At 30.1% G+C, this 20310-nt stretch overlaps 2 protein-coding genes across 2 annotated transcripts; one reads left to right on the top strand and one right to left on the bottom strand.

Moving 5' to 3' along the window:
• Positions 1-413: 413 nt before the first annotated feature.
• LOC135960216 (zinc finger HIT domain-containing protein 3) lies at positions 414-5417 on the top strand. The gene is made up of 3 exons (XM_065511452.1): positions 414-566; positions 639-814; positions 5116-5417. The coding sequence occupies exons 1-3, from the start codon at positions 499-501 to the stop codon at positions 5298-5300; spliced, it is 429 nt and encodes a 142-aa protein (XP_065367524.1). The 5' UTR covers positions 414-498; the 3' UTR covers positions 5301-5417.
• A 9-nt stretch (positions 5418-5426) lies between these two features.
• On the bottom strand, positions 5427-17294 carry LOC135960215 (beta-glucuronidase-like). The gene is made up of 9 exons (XM_065511451.1): positions 17030-17294; positions 10941-11120; positions 6783-7517; positions 6542-6714; positions 6343-6486; positions 6200-6284; positions 5962-6138; positions 5766-5904; positions 5427-5700 (listed from the first exon to the last, which is right to left on the bottom strand). Exons 1-9 carry the CDS (start codon positions 17252-17254, stop codon positions 5555-5557), a joined length of 2004 nt encoding a protein of 667 aa, XP_065367523.1. The 5' UTR covers positions 17255-17294; the 3' UTR covers positions 5427-5554.
• Positions 17295-20310: the final 3016 nt, after the last annotated feature.

The raw sequence follows: 20310 nt of genomic DNA, 5'->3' as shown, positions 1-20310 counted from the left end.
CTAAAATCATCTGTTTTGTTGTTTGCTCTAAATTTTATTTGTGGTCAGATTCAGGCAATGAAATATTTGACGATAAACGTCAAATATTAGCTGTGTGTGACCGTACCTTTACCCTATTGATAACATTCATCAGGGTGGTTATGTCAAACATTTAAACAAAAAAGATTTAGGAGCTAGTGTTTTAATTCATAATACAATAATATTATTGTAGTTGATAATAGTTGTTGGATTTGCTACTACGTTGGCAACTCATGTGGGTTCTGTTATTTGCTACAAACATAATAAACAATAGTCAAATATATATGGTAACATTGCAACGACAATTTCCTTTCATGTGGCAACACATCAGCTGTTTAGAATTTGATGCGAAACGCAGACAAGATAAAAATAAACAAACAGAGAAATAAATTGTAAACAACACGTGAAATTTTTTTACTACTAATATTTTAAATTTAGTGAAATATTTGAATTTTAGTCAATAATAAAATAATTGCAAATATGTCTGAGTGTATAGTATGTAATAAAACAACAGATAAATACAAATGTCTCAAGTGTTTTGCATTCTAGTAAGTGTTTATCATTTGTAAATTATATTATTGTATCTTTAAACTGTTTTTTATTCGCTTCATCCACGATAGCTGTTCTCTGGACTGCTACAAACAACATAAGGAATCACCTGAATGTTTAGAATTGGTCAAAAATAAAACTAATGATGGAGAAATCAAAGAATGCCCTAATGAAATTGACGAACCAACAGTTCATGAGCCATTTAAAACAGAAGACACCGTGGCGCTAGAAAAACTCAAAGCATTAGGTATGTTTTTTTTTTATTAAACAAGTAGGAATGCTTTACTATAGCTAACTATTATGTACATAAGTACCAATTTTACACAATTGAACCCCGTCATGTTTGAAATCAAAGTAATTTCTAGATTATAGGTTTAATATTATAGAAAATAAAAAAAGTAAAATTTTTAAGAACGAAAAAGTACTTCTTAGTTTTATTATGAGAAATACTATTGTGCCCTCTATGCTTGATTATTTCATTACTGAGAAGCAAGTAATTTCGAAACCGCGGTTTTGAAATTTATCGGTTTTTTGGAAACTCTAAATATAAGAGTAAAAAGCATTCGCAGAATACAATTTATTTCACATGCGTAAAATTTTATAAAATTGTAACAATTTGTAATTGTTGTAATTAAAGATGCTTACCATTTTTAAAGTGTTTATCATTTCAATATAAGAATACTTCAAAGTTGTCTACCGATTCAAAAAGTTACAAAACTGGAATTTTGTTCGAAATTTACAATTAATTTCTAAAGAACGGGTAACTGTTATATGATACAGTTTATATTCTTTTTGCTGAATGTAGTCTAGCGTCAAGTCAATTGTCATTTTAACGTTTATTTTGTACTGCACTTTAGAAAGTAATTATTTTACCCACCAGAAGTAATTTATTGAAGAGTTGCCGGAGGTTTGTTTGTGTTTTAACTGAGTATATCATGATAAAATAACGAACCTAGAACTGAGTTATGCAGCTAATGAAGTAACAAGTTAGGTAGCTCGAAAGGTAAATAACTCTATGGAGCATTAATGTGAATTTAATGCGTTAACAACATTGGATTAGCTATCAGGCTGTCTAATTGTAATCTGTACTTAGGATACGCACATGTTAAAATAACAAGTCACGTAGCTTTTTATGTAACGAATGATAGGTAAAATCACTAGCTGGGAACATTCACACAAAACTACTGGGTAATGTAAACTTACTTGTTTATTTTTGAATTTGTTTCTTTACAAACCATCTCCTGAAAATTTCGAATCGACTACAAAAAAAATCAGTCATATCGCTCCAGCCGTTCTCATGTGATGCCATTACATACATGGACCATTTCATTTTTATATACACATCTGCTCAAAATAATAGATACACCAAAATTTATTTTTTAAAAACGAAAAAAAATAATGGTATATTGTAAAATTATAAAAAAAATTCAGTCGATTTTTATTTATAGTTAAAAGGAGAGTAAAAAACAAAAACAAAATATTTCATAATTAATAATAAATATTATAAAGTAAATTAAATTTCTTAAATTTCGAAAAATTTGGTGCTCATAATAATAGATACATTTTTAAAAATTCTTATTAAACAAAAGCTAATAAATTTTATCTTAAAAAAATTAGTTTATTATTAAAGTAAAGCTAGTATCCAGTATATCCACCTTTGTTTTGTAAAACTTTCTCCACTCTTCTGGGCATACTGGATATCAAGTTCTGACACTTCTCCAATGGAATCTCGTACCATATTTTTTTGCGTTTTCTCCCATAAATCGTCTTTATTTTTGAAAACTTCCTTCGAAAGCCTTATCTTTAATTCACTCCACAAGTTTTCTATTGGGTTTAAATCAGGGGATTGGCTGGGCCAGCTTAAAACAGGTACGTTATTCTCCAAGAACCAGTTTTTAACTAATCTTGAACTATGTTTTGGGTCGTTGTCCTGCTGGAATGTCCATATTAATGGCATATTTTCCGATGCATATGGAAGCATTACGTTTTCCAATATGTCTCTATACCCACTAGCATTCATGGTATCTTCTATTCGGAATATCGGACCAACACCATTCCATGAAAAGCAACCCCAAACCATTATGTTTCCCCCGCCATGTTTTACCGTCTTTTTTGTAAATTTAACGTGGAACTCTTTTCCTTTTGGTCGGCGTACATTTCTTTGGCAGTCGTTTCCAAACAAATTTATTTTTGTTTCGTCGCTCCATAAAATATTTCTCCATTTTTTTTCGCCTTCACACCCGGACCATTGTAAGTGCTCTTTAGCAAATTCTAATCTTGTCTTGATATTTTTTTGGCGCATTAGTGGCACTTTTCTGGCAATTCTTCCCGGCAATTTAGCTTGTAAAAGACGACGACGAACTGTTTGTGGACTGATTTCGTTACATAGCTCCGCAGAAATAGCTTTCGATGATATGAAAGGGTCTTTTTTAACCATAAGGACGATCCGCCTATCTGTTTCTGGACTGGTTTTCTTTGGTCTACCGCGAGTTTCTCTTTTTTGTTTTTTAGATAAAGCATTTTGGACAAAATGTAAAGATCTTCCTATGCTCTTTGCTATTTCCCGTAATGATTTTCCTTGATTTCTCATCGTTTGAACAATTTTTTTCTCATCTTCGGTACAATGATGATTTCGTCCCATTTTCTTCAAAAGAGTCCTATTTTTTATAAAATTGTTGCTAAAATTTAAATTATACTTACTGTTTCACGTAAATAGGAACAAAAAATTGCACAAAAAAAAAATTGTATATAAACAAATTACAAATTACTGATGTGTATCTATTTTTATGAGCAAATAATTTTTTGTAATTCAAATAAATTCGTTTTTAAAAATCAACATGAAAGCAAATAGTTGCCAGATTTTTGACTGACATGACATTGCCAGATAGAAATTTTAATAATATGATGTATTCTTAACGCTTGCGATGAAATTTTCAATGTTACCGCCATTTAAATTTTTTCCAATTAGGTGTATCTATTATTTTGAGCAGATGTGTATATACAGTGGTGGCCAGGAATTTAAGACAAAAATTGTTTGCTAAATTCCACGTGATTGTCAATTATTTTTTCAAATATTTCCACAAATATGAATGCATGAGGACTGTTTTAACACACAAGTGTGTTTTATTCGACTGTTTCAATTCATACATATTCACAACGAATACATAAAATTTTTCTACAACTTGACCAACATTTTTTTTTTTTAATAAACATATTTTCTCACATTTATATCATTATATTTTTATTATTATAAAATATTCGTATTTTTAGTTCCATTAGTTTCGGTCATATCATGTTATTAACAGCGGATGTTCGCTGAGGTGGGTCAACGTATTTCTACATATCTTTGTCCATATATGTTTTACCGATTTTTCCAAACATTTTTCAGAAACTAGAAACATTAATAATAAATTTCGTACCCTTAGAGGTCCTTTTATTTTGGCTCTATCGCACTTAAAATTCAGTTGATGAAAAAAATTCAAGTATTTGTCTTAAATTGGTGGCCACCACTGTAGATAATGTAAATATCGGAACAGATGTAGAAACAACTTAGAATCACTTCTGAGTCGATTAAACAATGTCCGTCTGACTGGCTGGGTGGCCATGTAAATCTTGTCCCATATAAGATCCGCTTCCGAAAATAACTTTAACGTGCATAAATCTCCCAAAATTATTGATATAAAATTCAAAATAATTAACTTTCATAGAGACATAAATCACACGACCTAATTTCATGATAATCGCTTCATAATTGGTCATAGCCCCCAAAAATGGCCCACTTAAAATGTAAATTGTTGTAGCATGACATCATAGGGTAACATAGAGACGAGACGTAATTGTCAAAAACCTAAAGGCCCAACTATAATGTGCATAAGCTAATCTTAAGTTAATGTCAAAACCGAACGAAAACTGTCAAATGCTTAAGAAAATCCGAAGAAACTTTTAGGTGGCCATAATGTACTTATATGCATTCAAAACAATTTAGCCCCATTGGCACATTAATTTATTATATGAAAATAAATTAATTTTCTTCATCCTTTTCATTTTTTCTTTATTTTCTTTGTATACAATAAACAAACTTACGGAATGTGCGACCAGCTCGCTCTTTGCTTAAGCAAATAAAATTTGACGAAACTCTCTTAAGTACATTATAGTTTGTCACATACGTTTTATATGTATTCGAACAGTTGCTTAAGCTGACTTAAACTAGTGTATGCATATTATAGTTGGGCCTGAAGTCTGATGTCAAAAACCTAACTCTTGCAACAACAAAATACATTTAATTCAATGTATTTTGTTTTTGAATCAGACATATGATTTTTTGTATTTTTGTTTGACAAAACGTAATGTCTCGTCTCTATGTATAATTCTCAATGGCAGACATAGTTTATTTTCTCTCAGTATATTATATTATATGGCTAATGTTCTATTAAATATTAATTTTAATTTCTATTAATCAAATAAAGTATTTTTAAGAAATACTATTAAAAATAAAAATATTTCTTAACTTATTATTACAACTAAAATTTGTTTTATTAATCTTTTTAGGATTGAGTGATGACATAAAGAATCTTCTATATAATCCACATTTAAGAAATTTATTAAAGGAGATCGATACAGCACCAAATGCATGGAAAGCCATTAGAGCGGCCATGCAGGAACCACTGTTTTTGGAATTTGCTGATGAGTGTTTGAAAATAGTAGAACCTGGCACAGATGAAGATAATCTATAATATGTACATATATTTTATTAAAGTCTGAACAAACATTAAACATATAAGATTATTATCATGTAAGAATTTATTATTTTTTTAATAATTACCATTACTCGTTGTGTAAAAAAAACATAATTATTTGAATAGTTTTTAAATAGTTTAATGCCAGTAGAAAATAATTTTATTTTTGTGCTTGATTATAATAAATATAAATACTTAAATACAAAAAGCACCTTAGCTAATGTTACCGATAACATTAGTTTTTAAGGTGTTTAAAAAAGTAAGTCAGTTGGTGTCTCACATTCATAAAACTCATTGCATAAACTGTAATAACGTCTACGTAACACATGGGCAGATGTTTTTGGTTGCCGATTACGGGTAAATATTCCCTTTTTATTGCCTCCCACTCGGGTAAATGCTACAAAGAATTAATTATGAAAATTAATGGAAAGTAAATTTTATTCAAAACATTTCTGTACACACTTTGTTCGGTTTTGAAGTCGGCAAAATTCCATACAAATTCACCAATAAACCATTTCTGTTCTCTTAATTCATCAAACGCTTTAAAATGTTTTCCCAGCAACATTATCTGATAATCTTCAGACCAAACATATTCGGGTAACTATAAAATTAATACTTAAGCAAAGATTTACTTTTAACAGAGACTTCTAAATCTTACCGCATGTAAACCCTCCATTGTGTCGGCTCCATATTCCGACATCAGAACGGGTCGATTGTATTTCAGCCACCAGTTGGTAGCTTCATCTTTAACTGCTTTTATAATCATATCCAAGTGACCAGGATTACGATACCAGGCATTATAACGATTAAAGCTAATAACATCTAAAAACTGAGCCTACAATTACAAAACAAATATTTAAATTTAATGAATAAATTTGATTTAAGCCACTTATTACCAATTTATCTTTGTCAATTTCTACATTAACTGATGCAGTCAAGGGTCTTGTCTTATCCAAAGTTTTTGTATATCTTACAATTTCTCTGAAATTATATCCATCGGAATTTTGTTTAAATTTAAACAAGAAATATTAACATTTACCTAAAATATGGTTCCGATTGATTTTTGGTAGTTCTAGGCTCATTTGCTATAGACCACATTATAACACTGGGATGATTTCGATCACGATGTATTAGCTGTTCCAATGCAGATTTATGATTGTTCATTAGTTCAGAGCCAAAGTAACTAAAAGAGAAAGTTAAGTTTTCCATTTGGGGCTGGCTATTCATTGTGTACTTACTCCGTATTCACACTGGAACATTCATCAATAATCATGATACCATTTTCATCTGCAAACTGCATAGATTCTTCCGAATATGGATAATGGGAGGTACGATAGGCGTTGGCCCCAATCCACTTAATCAAGTTGAAATCTCGTGTGAGTAAAGCAAAATCTAAACCTTTGCCACGCAACTAAATTAAATCATCATCATTAATTAATACATTAAAATAATCATCGATAGAGAGTCCAAAGGACTTACATCCGAATCTTCATGTCTGCCAAAACCATGCAGATAGATTTCCTGGCCATTTATACGAAAATTCATGCTGTCCCAATCCAATTTACGAATACCGACTTTCATGCGATAAACATCGAGAAGAGAACTGTCCTCAGCCGAATGTAAATAAACTTCCAAAGTATACAAATAGCCATATTCCGGATGCATAAGATATGGCCACCACAAATTAACGTCCTCCACCATAAGTGTGCCATTAAACGGCATTTCTTTGCTGTTTTGTTTGACCACTATCTCGCCCAGCTTATCGCGCAATTGCAAATGTAAATAATATAAACCCGTCGCCGAAGTCGTTAATGTATCTTCATCAACTTCATTGCTTTCATAGCCGGAAATCGCAATTGTATAATTGATAAGTCCCACAAATGATTCCATTTCATAAATATCGGGCTCAGTTAATTTGACGTCCGTTGCAATCATTATATCTTGGATGTAAACTTTAGGAGTCGTATACAAAACAACTGAACGATGTATTCCAGCATAGTTGAAGAAATCGAAAGTATAAATCTGAAATGTTCTGTTACCGGAATCGGTTAATGCTTTTACAACATCTCCTTGCGGTATGGTCGAACGTGTTAGAGTATTGTTACATAAAACCGTTAAACGATTTTCGGCTCCATATTTAAGATATTGACTTATTTCGACCTCAAATGGCAAATGACCGATTGAATGACGTACGATTTCGATGCCATTCAACCACTGAAAAAAAGGAAAATTCTCAATAACAATTTAAAGCTTGTCTTAAATAAATTCGTTGTTTCGAACCAAGGATTCTTCAATGTTGTGTTTTGTTTTTAAAAAATTCGGGGTCTAAAATCTTTACATAATTTTTTGATCTAAAATATAAAATGGGCAGTAATTTGCCTACATTGACAAGATATTCACATATCGATTACTTAATATAGAAAGTTCGTATTTTACAAGAGAAGGAAAAAACTCAATAAAATCTGAAAGTGAAAATAAAACAACTAAAAATTTGTTTTAGCACTTTATGAGAGAAAACCCGGTAAATAAAAAAAATAATAATGAAGTTTTGTTTGAAATCTATTTTTATTGCTATGCACAAAAAGAAATGTTGCAATGTAAACTTGCAAAATTATTCATATATATTCTAAATACGACCACAGCATGTCCTGTTTTTTTTTTTGAATACTAACAGATAAGCAATGCAATTTATTAAGTCTACAGATCAAGAAATATTCAGTTACTTTGACAGTTACTGGTACAGTTAAAAACAAGCCGCGAAGTGGTCGCCCAAAGAAACTACATCGTAGAGATGTAATTTTCATTTTAAAAGAAGTCAACAAAAACCCAAAAGTAAATACCACATAATTGGCCGAAGAACTCGCAACAAGATCAGAAGATATTGTTTATTCACGAACAATTCAAAGAACCTTAAATAATAATAAAAAGCACTTTGAAAAGGACATGGAATTCTGGAAGCGAGTTTTGTTCACTGATGAGTTGAAGTATGGGTTGGGTTACTGTCGATGCTTCTGGATTGGGAAAGTTAGTGATTATTGAGGGTAATATGGATCGTTATCAGTACAAATCCATTTTGGAACAAAATTTGAGAGCACCAGTTGATATTTTAACTCTTGGTTAAAGTTGGATATTTCAGCAAGATAACGATCCGAAACATACGTCTCAAACTGTCAAAGATTGGCTACTCTACCATGTCCCACGACAATTGTACACACCACCTCAAAGCCCGGACTTAAATGTTATTGAGCGCATGAGGGAAATTCTACAACGGAAGATCCGAAAACATCTTAATACTTGTGAACCAATGTTAAAGGAGAAGCTTCCAGAAGAATGGCAAAATATAACGTCCGCAGAACTGGAAAATTTAGTTACTTCGATGCCCAGACGCTTGTATATATATGTCCGTGGTGGCCCAACGAAATATTAAATTAAATGAACATTTGTATTCGCTGATAAATGTTTATTTAGTGACAGATCGTATTTAGACTTTTGTCAACATATTTTTTTAATTTTTTGTGAATAACAGTTTAAATTAATTATAAATTTAGCCATATTTTTTTGTTATATTAATAAAAATGCATTTGAAATAAATCTGCATCATTACTTTTAGTTATTGTGGTTTAGAAGTCCGAGAGTTACGAAAATAATGGTCGTACGTAGACTTTTGTCGGTCACTGTATATAAAAAATACTTTTAGAAAAGTTGTATGTTTTAATATAAACCAAAAAATATGCATTCAATGTTAAATGATTTAGCGCTTTCTCTTTCAAACTATTTTTGAAATACGCTAGAGTATTTTTTAATTATTGTAAATCTGTTATTCGTTAACATAGGATGCTGAATTTTTTATGATAGGTGTACTTGAGTTTTTTCTACTAGAATATGTAAATAACCCGAGACCTTTCTATATTAAGCCAGCGATATGTATATCAGCAATGCGGCGAATTTCTTCATAAGTATATGAAGATGAATCTACGCCACTCGTTCAAACAATCACTTCAAGTCGAACTATATGTATAGGAGTAGGGTTGTTGGTACCGTAAGTATCTTTACTGGGTTTGTCAATAAATCTATTGAACGAAGTCAAGAAATGTTTGATGAAAAGTTGAATATGTCATATATGAATCATGAAAGATCACAAACCGGTATATGCAGGACAAGTTAAGTATGTTGCTCTATAGCGACTTCATTTCTCCTCACTGATAGATTTTAACATCAGCTTGGATATTCCATCTAATCCAAAATCCATGATTGTTTAGGTGCCCTTATACGGTTGATAAATTCTCCAAAGCTAGAGTATTCCAGTTTTTGAATACTCTAGTGAAGTGCCAGATGTTCCAGAGTTTTTAAGACGTTATTTCCGGATTTTATTTGCTGGTTAAAGTAGGTAGTGAGAGAGATACATTTAAAGACGTTGTAGGTTAGAGTGTCCCTTAGATTAAAATGTTGGAAATGTTGAAACGATACCCAAAAATTTTGCCACTAAATAATTACTTTTGCAATTTAATTTAAAAGAATCGAAATGTGTACGTAATTGTCGTTCTAATGAGATATAAAAGACAAAAATTGGTTAAAAAATTATGAAGTTATTAAAAATTCCCCAGGCCATTAACGTGTCTCAGGCCACTGGAACAAGAAATGTAGGAACAAAATTAACATATTTTGAGAAATATTAAAATTAAAGTTAATTTTATATATTCTTGTAAATTTTTTAACGTGCGGTTTCAAAAGTTCATTTACAAATTTTAAAAAATTTTGTTAAACAAATTTCATAATTTTATTCACAATATAATAGGGAAGAAAAATGTCAAAAATGTGTGACAATACCTCCTATAGTTTTTAAATTTTGCGATTTTCTAGAAAAACTAATTTTTTGGCCATATTTTGGCGAATGAGCGAGCCCAATTTCCTTACTCTTATTAATTTTAAGTAAAACCTGTTCAGAATATTATATTCCAGGTAATTTCAAATATATGTAGTCTGAAACTTTTACTAAAATTGGAAAACGTTTACCCTTAAATCGTGAAAGTCACAAGTCAAATTGTTCAATATTTGGAATTTCTCATGGAAAGATAGCGAAATGATACATATTTTTGGGCCGATTTTGATGAAACTTAAGAAAAATATAATATAAACTCTAGTACATATTTATAATAACAACACAAAATTGAAAATTAACCCTTAATAGCACTTGGGGTTAAACTGACCCCCAACTTTTAAAATCACGAAAAACACAGTCAATATGAATGGTGCAAATTGTAATGTTTTTCAGGATAAAATAAACTGAATCATTCAAGTTATTTTTTAAATTTAATAAATTAAAAGTACATTAAAATGTTAAAATCTATTTTATTCATCAAAAATCCTCAATAAAATATTAATTACGATATTAAGACAAAAATCAGATAGAAATACAATATTTTGCCGTTTAACAAATGTTCAAAATTGATCAAGATTGTGAACATTTTTTGTAAACAGTTTTTTCCCCTAAAATTAAATTTTGATCAGCGCTATTGAAATTGACAAGGTTTTTTATAGTTTTAGAAGTTTGGGGTCATTTTAAACCCAAATAAGTAGAATAGTTTAGCAGTGGTATATTAAAATATACCACTTTGCTATTTAAAAATGAAAACTTACCACTGTTGCCGAATAATGGACACTACCGAATCTCAACCAAACCCGTTTATCCAATGACCAATCGTGAGAGACGAAAAACTTTCGTTCATACCAAACTCCACCAACATGATCTCTCAATGTATCATCTGTAGTCAAATCATTATAGCTGGCGGGAACTGGCATGGCAATCGTATGATCAATCTAAAAGGAAATTTAAGTGATTAATATAAATTGTAAAAAATAATCATCCGATACATGCATTGAAGTTTGTTTAACTAAACAATTTAAATGTAAAATAAATTTGTCACAAGTTTTATTGTAAGAATTCAGTTGGTATTGTGGAAAACTACTTATATTTTATGAGTATATCAAGTTACAAGAGTTAATGTTTTGTAAGCAGAATCCATGATAAAGAACTTGTAATTGTTAGAGATAGAAAAGCTACATAACTTGACTGCATGATGCGTAACGTTATGGAATGCTCCAATTAATTCTAGAAGGTTAAAAAGTCGATAGTGAAGAGCAAATTTCGCTACTACGTAATCAGCTTAATAACGTGTGTTGTAGTCAATCAAAGGCGTTATCGTAGTTATTTTCATTTGGTATTATTTAAATGCTGATGAATGAGTTAAATATGCTAGAGTAGTCATGATCAAGTTCAACACAAATTTAATGTTCATAAATATGGGGGCGGATTATTATTTATTGGAAAATATGCGCTTAAAATATGCTTCAAAAAACCTTAATATTCATCTCGTAATATCCCAGCAGTTAAGCTGGGATACATTTAAGTAGTAAATGTATCCCTTATAGACAGTAATTGTCACTAATGTCTGATCACATTTATATATTTTTGGTCATTTTACACGTATGTGCTATTTGTAACTCAGAGAGAAGTCTATGGGTTACTTTATACATCCCATGTAATCTAGCGTAAAGACAACAGTCACTTAAGTGTCTCTAAGTAATCTATAGTGTAGTCACTTTAAACGTTAATTGTGTAGTGCATTGTCTCTAAGTTATCCAAAAGGGTAAATTGCAAGTGTTAAATTAGCTAGACACGTAGATAGTTATGTAACTAGTTGTCACCCAAAATGTTAGGTAAAATCACTAGTTAGGACAATCTCCTAGAACTGCTGCGAACTGTGGTAACTGTGTATGTGAAGTTACAAAATCTTTCGATTATGAAATCTCTTCTAAATCGAAATTGCAATGAAATAAAATATGAATGTTTTTGATCCATTTATTGAATTTTTGATACTTTTTTGAAGAAAAATGTTTTAGAATGAAGTTAGTCGATAACATTTAATGCTATTTCTATAACAAATTCGACGAAAAACTTTTTGTTCATTGACGACAAGAAATTATATTTTTATTAAAAACTTGGATAATCTATATGTATACATAGTACATATCACCTAAAATGCAAAATAACGTAACATCACTTTTCATAAGTTTATAGGAGAAGCAAAAAACGATATAAAATGAAAACTACTTGAGATATTGAAACAAAATTTTCAAATCTGAATTACAATGACTCTAGAAATATATTTTATGAAAAAAAATTTTTTTTTTCAAAGCACACTTTAAGATATGTGGCTTACGTTTTTTTGAATTGTTATTTTCTGAAACAAAAAAACGTATCATTAATATAAATTTTTACGAAAAAATAAAAACTTAAATAAAAATATTTTTTTTATTTTAAATAAAAGCAATTTATATATGTATACTAGAGTGGGTAAATTTTTTTCTCGACAAAGCGGTTATCAAAATCGTAATCTACGATGAATTCTAAGAAGTTTTGCCTAAGAAACCATGGGTCTAACATCAAAATGGAGCTTCCCATTTTTAACGCGAAAATTGTCCTTTCGTATTTTATATTTTTATTTAAATATGCTAACATTTTATTGTGCATTTTAAGAAACTTGACTATATTTGGGCTTTTTTAAAAGGAAAGAAAGGCAAAAAAGATGAATCTTTGCAAATGCGGAAGATTAGCAATAAACTTCACCCGAGGATGGTTACAAAATCTCATATTGTGGTTGTGCGAGAACCTAAAACCGATCTTTTGGATCACAGTGGCGGAAATGAAAAATAAAAAAGGTGCAAATAAATTTGTAAGTTCTAAACCGATCATCCGATTTTAATAAAATTTCTCACGGCTATAGAGGAGTTGTTACTGAGCTTATGTTTTAAATTCAGACTTTCAACATTAAGGTGGGGCGGAGCCTCAAGGCCCCAAATTGGGGTGTCTCGGGTATATTAAAAATTAAAAATGATGCCAAATTTTTGTTCTCTACCCGATTTGAAAGATTTGTACATATGTAGAATCTACAAGTTTGCATCATTTTTAATTTGTAATATACCCGAGACACCCCAATATGGTTTCTTGAGACTCCGCCCCACCTTAGTGTTGAAAGTCCAAATTCAAAACATAGGGCTAACAACACCTCCTCTATAGTCGTGGGAAATTTTATTAAAATCGGATGATCGGTTTAGAACTTACAAATTTATTTGCACCTTTTTTTATTTTTCATTTCCCCCACAGTTACCCAAAATATCGGTTTTAGGTTCTCGCACAACCACAATATGAAATTTTGTAACCATTCTCGGGTGTAGTTTATTTATAATCTCCTCCATTTGCAAAGATTCATCTTTTTTTCCATTCTTTCCTTTCGAACAATCCCAAACATAGTCAAGTTTCTTAAAAGGCTTAATAAAATGTTATCATATTTAAACAAAAATATAAAATACGAAAGGAAAATTTTCGCGTTAAAAATGGGAAGCTCCATTTTGATTTTAGACCCATTGTTTCTTCGGCAAACATTCTTAGAATTCATCGTAGATTACGATTTTGATAACCGCTTGTTGTAGTTTTTTGGCTTGTTGTAGTTTTTTTAATTTTATTATGTTTTTTTTATTTTAATTATTAACAACTACTTTTTTAAACTAAAAAAGTTTCTTCATTAAATTTTCATTAAGACTGCAAAAAATATTCAATTGCAACAAATTTACTAAAAAAAATTAGGATACTTCCTAAAATAAGGTAAAAACGATTTATTAATTAATTACTCAAAGCGTATACGTTACTTTGTTTAACCTTTAACTTATGAGGTGGTGGTAAATTTTACACGCTCTTTTAATTTTTTTAAAGTTTTAACAAAAAGGCTTGCGAAATGAAGTGCCTCGATTTTTGTTTTAAATAACATTTTGCTTTCTTTTTTTAATTTTTTTAAAATAAAATTGTTGTATCTTTTTTTTGAAAAGCAAATATTACCGAAAAAATGTTTTTTAAAGTAAAATTTTTTGCAAAAATTATAAGGTGTAAAATTTACACCACATCTGTGACTATGTCAAAAATTTTCACGTCATAAGTTAAAGGTTAAGAAAATCATATACTTGATGATACTTTAGTTTCAATTTTGGTTATAACTGGGTTATTTTTGATAGTAAAAGTTTAAAATTTTGTACACATATGTAATATGATGTAGTGAATCGTAATCAATAATAAAATCAATTACGAATTTTTTGATGATACGTTGTTTTGCATTTTAGGTGACGATATATATAAAAATACAAGGCCTGACTCATCAATGCCCAGCCCAAACCACAAAAATATGCACTAATACAATTTTACAGCAAAATGTGCGATTCGGATAATTAGTCTACATTGTATTTGGATGTTCGAGATATCAAATTCAGCACAAATAAATGCAATAGAAACACAAATTCTATTAAATAGCCTACTCCGGAAATTGTCCTTTAAAATCTGCTAGAAATATCGGTATCGACATAAAATTTTACACTAACATCTGACAATTAATGATCCTAGAACCCATATAAGGCCTTCTTCCGAAAATACTTTATAAATTTCTTAAACATAATTGGGGGATTCAAATGGTCTCCTATTAGGTCGTATTGTCATAATGTCCTAAAATATTTTTTTAGTTTAAACAAATTTTTGTTGGGTTTCAAACAAAAAGGTTATAAACTAATAATACTTTTTGAACTATGTTTATTGGTTTGTCATAAAATATCACTTTTTTTGTTTGCAGCACAACATGAATTTGTTTATACTAAAAAAATATTTTAGGACCATCTCGAATATTTTAGCAAGCAGATAGCCTCAGAGGCGGATGAACATGGAATGGAAACGCGATATAAAGGCAAAAGGCTAGACTCGCTCGTGGCTGAAATTTGTTGGTGGTCGCAAAAGACGTACGATCCTGACAATGAAGAAGAAGATACAATGGGATTTTCCACCGAGGATAGGTTACAAAATTGAAGTTAACTATGTAATTCAAAACAATTGATTTTTTTTTCTCAGATGAAGACAGATCCACATCCGAAGAAAGAAGGACCACCATGAACAGTTTGATGATGATTTTAGTTGAGTTTTGTTAGATAACTTACGAAAAAAATTATAAAAAACTGATTTTCCAGGGTCCCAGTCAAGGAAAACCAAAACCGCGTTATAACTTATATAGCACCATAGAACAATATAAGAATGTTATCTCCTATTAGATTATAAAAAATACTACTAATTGAATTACACTGTGTGTAATTTTTAAAGTCATGGAAATATAACCATAAACGGACACTAGTACGTGATAAAAGACAAAAAAAGACAATTTTGCACAAAGTCATGCACTTTTTTTATGGGCCCCTAAAGATTTGGGGCCTCGGGGTAATTTTTGCAAAAAAGTGATAATTTTCTCAGCCTCATATCTTGCAAACAGTTCCGAATTTTGATTTATTCTCTGAGGCAAAGTTGTAGCACTTGTCATAGAGAACAAAAATTTTGAACTCATAAAATCAAAAAAACTTCATCTTCAAGATCAAAATCGCAAAAAACTTAAAAAGAATTCGAAATAAAATGTTTTAAGGATGCCTAAAAGTATGCTTTAGTTTATGATAATTTAATAGTTTATTGCCCAAAACACTTAATTCCTTTAGTTTTTATATATATCATTCTGTTTGTAATTTCCACAATATAATTTTCTGACCATATAAAGTATATATGTATATTCTGGATCCTTATAGATAGCGGAGTCGATTAAGCCATGTCCGCCTGTCTGTCTGTGCGTCTGTCTGTTGAAATCAATTTTCTGAAGACCCCAGATATCTTCGGGATCCAAATCGTCAATAATTCTGTCAGACATGCTTTCGAGAAGTTTCCTATTTAAAATCAGCAAAATCGGTCCACAAATGGCTGAGATAAGAAGGAAAAAACCAGGACAACCTCGATTTTTGACCTATATCTGGATTTCTAAGTCATTAATATAGACAATATGGATATCTAATGATAGATATTTCAAATACCTTTGCAACGACGTATATAAGACCATAGTAAGTTGGACCTACAATGGGTCAAAATCGGAAAAAAAATTTAAACGGTGTTAGGTACATTTTTGTAGTTGACTTTTTCCTTGAATTTTGAACGGTACAGGGGAAAAATGGTAAAAAATCGAATTTTTTATTGTTTTTTTTTTGCGATTTGGATCATGAATATGAAGTTTTCTGATTTTATATGTTCACAATTTGACAATTATGACAAGGGCTACAACTTTGCCTCAGAGAGTAAATCAAAATTCCGAACTGTTTGCAAGATATGAACCTGAGAAAATGACCAATATTTTGCAATAGTGACATCGAGTCCCCAAATCTTTGGGGGCCCATAAAAATTGCAAAACTGGGACACACGGGCCATTTTTTCGGTATTTTATCACGTAGTGGTGTCCGTATACGGTTTTTTTTCGTGTTGCACTGAGCTACATATGAATATTGCTTGTGTAAAAAAATAATTATGTTTTTAACGACTTTAAATGTATGAACGGATAAACTTAGTGAAAACAAATAATAAATCACCCAAACTGATATAAAGTTAGCTTAGGCCGGGTAACTTATCAAAATTTGAATCATAGTTTAGGTTTAATAAATGTTTAAATAAATGTTTTCCATACAATAAATATATTTAAACATTGATTAAGGCTTAACTATGTTTAAAATATTGATAAGTTACCCGGCCTTAGTTACATTGTTTTTATAATCAACAAAAGTCTTTACTAAATTCCTTTCTCAAAAGAATATTGCATGAAACATAAACTTACTTTATCCAAATCTGTTTTATACCAATCCTCAATTGGATAAGAACTATTCGCTTTCGATTTCAAAAATCTCCACATTCCATCTAGTGAACGTATTTCACGGGATTCCGACTCGAAGGGATAAAGTAAACCCCTGGTCTTAAGGGGGTCATTCTTGTTATTGTTTATCTTAACCGACAAGCTGCTACATAATACGAGCGATAATATGAATAAGTTAAACCACAACATTTAATTTAAATTTAAATTAATATTTATATTTATGCGTTTGTTTTTTATTTATTTTTTGCGCGTATTTTTGTTAAACTTCTTGCCAGCTCGGCTTTTGTTAAACTAAATTATGAGAATATTTTCGGTAAACTCTGTGAATCACACCTTATCTCTCTCTTCTGCGTCCACGTATATAAAGTACATATACAATAATCCCCCCTATAGCAAGGTACTTCAGAATTACTTGATTATTCAATTATTTTTTTTTAACTGAAGTAATTTAATTTACATAGATCAAGTTCTATTTTTCAATCACAAGCTTACCATACAAAAACATATAACATTAACTGATGTAATTAATTTAAAATTGTATTTTTTTAAAAAAAAAATTTACCTACTAATTCAGTAACACGAACGGAAAACTATTTTAAAATTTTTACAGAGACAACTAGTATTTTAATGGATTTGAACAAAAATTAAGAATTAAAAAACTATTTTTTTTAATACATTTCAATGAAACTGTATTTTTTGGCGAAAGAGTAGAGAAAATGATAGCAGATTTTTACAGTGGGTAGATACGACCACTGCACATCGATTTATTGCAAAAAGTGAACATTTTATAATTTTGAGTTGACGCTCTTTAGAGGAACCAGTGCGATATGTATTATGTACTCCCAAAATCTAGTTGGCATTAGATATTATTGTTTGAATTCATTAACTAAATATTTTTGCAAACGATTCTACCGTGTTATTGGAGAGAGATAGTGCTATCTGTAGTCAATTGTTTTGCGGCATTTTTTGTTTATACTGTTGATGTTTTTGCACTTCTTTATATACAACTACATGTGTATTGTACCCTACAGAGGGTTATAATTGACTGCATAGTAATCGCATGCATACATTAAAGTCACCAGTAAATGCTTAGCAAGTAGGTTGGTCGGTAACCAATGCATTTTTACATCAGATCTTATGACTTTGAAAAGAACATTTATTTATGCATTATCCAATATATTGAATAACAGTTATTATTACTACTATTTGGCTCTGTGCCAATGGATATAGGGATTATTAACATTAGACTTGACCGTTATTCATAAATATTTGCAAAATTTGTTTGTTTATCATTTTTTACGTTGCAAAACAGTTGCGGTCAAATATATAGGCATCATAAAAGCTTATTTCACTTGGTGTAGATCATATTTAGTTTTATAAATGTATTTGTAATACGATTCTAAATTAGTTTTCGAAAAAAAAATTCAATTTACATAATAGCATAGACAAAACAAGTAAGAGATTTATATTCGGCTGTGCCGAGTCTTATATACCCTTCACCAAATTATAATTCTAACTACAAATTAAATATTTTTAGGTAAACAAAATTGATTATCTTATATACGTGATGCAAATGTCTATTTAAGGACAAATATTTGAATTTTTTGTATTTACTGAATTTTATGTGTGAAAGTGGCAAAACTGTATGTCAAAAAATAGGTAAAAAATTTGTCCCAGTTTTTTCCTTATATGTATCTCAGCCATTTGTGGACCGATTTTCTCGATTTTAAATAGCAACCGAGCCCGAAGAATTCCGGAGATATTGATGTATGAATCGTGTATGTAAGTTATTTGGGGGCTTCGGATTGATTTCAACAGACGGACAGACACACAAAATTATAAGGAGTGGTCGTAGAGCGCTGAAATTTGGCACAGAGAATTATATGGACCAAACTAAGAAAAAATTGTTTATCAAAATCGACCACGCCCAAGATTTTTTTTTTGATATTTCGTTTATTATTCGACAAAAAAATTTAAGTTTTCATCCTGTTCCGAAAACTTCGGAAAACTATTTTTTATTTTAATCAAAACAATACACTCCCAACTTTCATTTTATTAAAGAAACTGCTTGGGGGAAAGTGGGGCTACATTTTTTTTCTCCATGGAAAATCGAAAATAAAATATTTTTTAGAGACTTATAGATTTGGGCATATCTTCTTAACGGTTTTTATTTATGAAGAAATGTCAAATATGTTAAAGGTAAATGGTATCATTAGGAAAATTATACTTATATAAACCACTGAATTGCGTGAAAATATAGGTAAATTTTAGCTTAACACCCTTGCATGGACTTTACTTCAATTTTTTAAAAATAAAATAAAATTTTTCTTAAAACTATAAGTGTACTTTCATCTTTAAACATTTCTCTACAAACTGCATCATTTGATTTTTAAAATTGAGTGTTTGAAAAATTGACTTTTTGACACCAAAATCCCTCTGTGAGATAGACAAACAAACAAACAGACGGACGGACATGGCTTAATCGACTCCGCTATCTATAAGGTTCCAGAATATATATACTTTATAGGGTCGGAAATAAAATATTTTGAAATTACAAACGGAATGACTATGGTATATATATACCCTTCTCACGAAGGTGAATAAAAAAAATGGTGAGTACGAAGTTTATAACTTTGTTTCATCACAGCAAAACTTCACTTACCAGATAACATATAAAGTAATAGGAACTTATTAGGAACAATAATTATAAATATGTACATTAGAATGTCCCTTAGAATTAATTTTTTGAAATGTTGAAACGGTGTTACCAAAAAATTTTTTAGCTTGTTCTAAGAAGGGCGTTCCAGTGCCGACCTTCTATTTAGTTTTGAGGTGCATTTACAAGGGGAAAAATTTATTTTTTTCAGTTTTTTCAAAATGTTGCTATTAAGTAATTACTTATGTAATTTAATTTAAAAGAATCGAAATGTGTACGTAATTGTCGTTCTAATAAGATATAAAAGACAAAATAGGTTAAACAATGTTAAAGTTATTAAAAAATCACCAGGCCATTAACGTGTCTCAGGCCACTAGAAGAAGAAATATAGGAACAAAATTAACATATTTTGAGAAATATTAAAACAGAAGTTTATTCTTACTTAAAATATATCCATATTTACTTGTATATGAGTTTTTATCTTCATAGGATACAGTTAACCTATTCGCAGGTACAACCAAAAAAATATATTTTTTGAACGGCAGTTTAAAACTCCAATTTCAAATTTTTTAAAAATTTTGTTAAACAA

Source organism: Calliphora vicina, chromosome 5, assembly GCF_958450345.1.
Source record: "Calliphora vicina chromosome 5, idCalVici1.1, whole genome shotgun sequence".
Taxonomy (NCBI): domain Eukaryota; kingdom Metazoa; phylum Arthropoda; class Insecta; order Diptera; family Calliphoridae; genus Calliphora; species Calliphora vicina.
The sequence above is the reverse complement of the archived record's forward strand: the minus strand, read 5'-3'. Positions and strand labels throughout refer to the sequence as shown.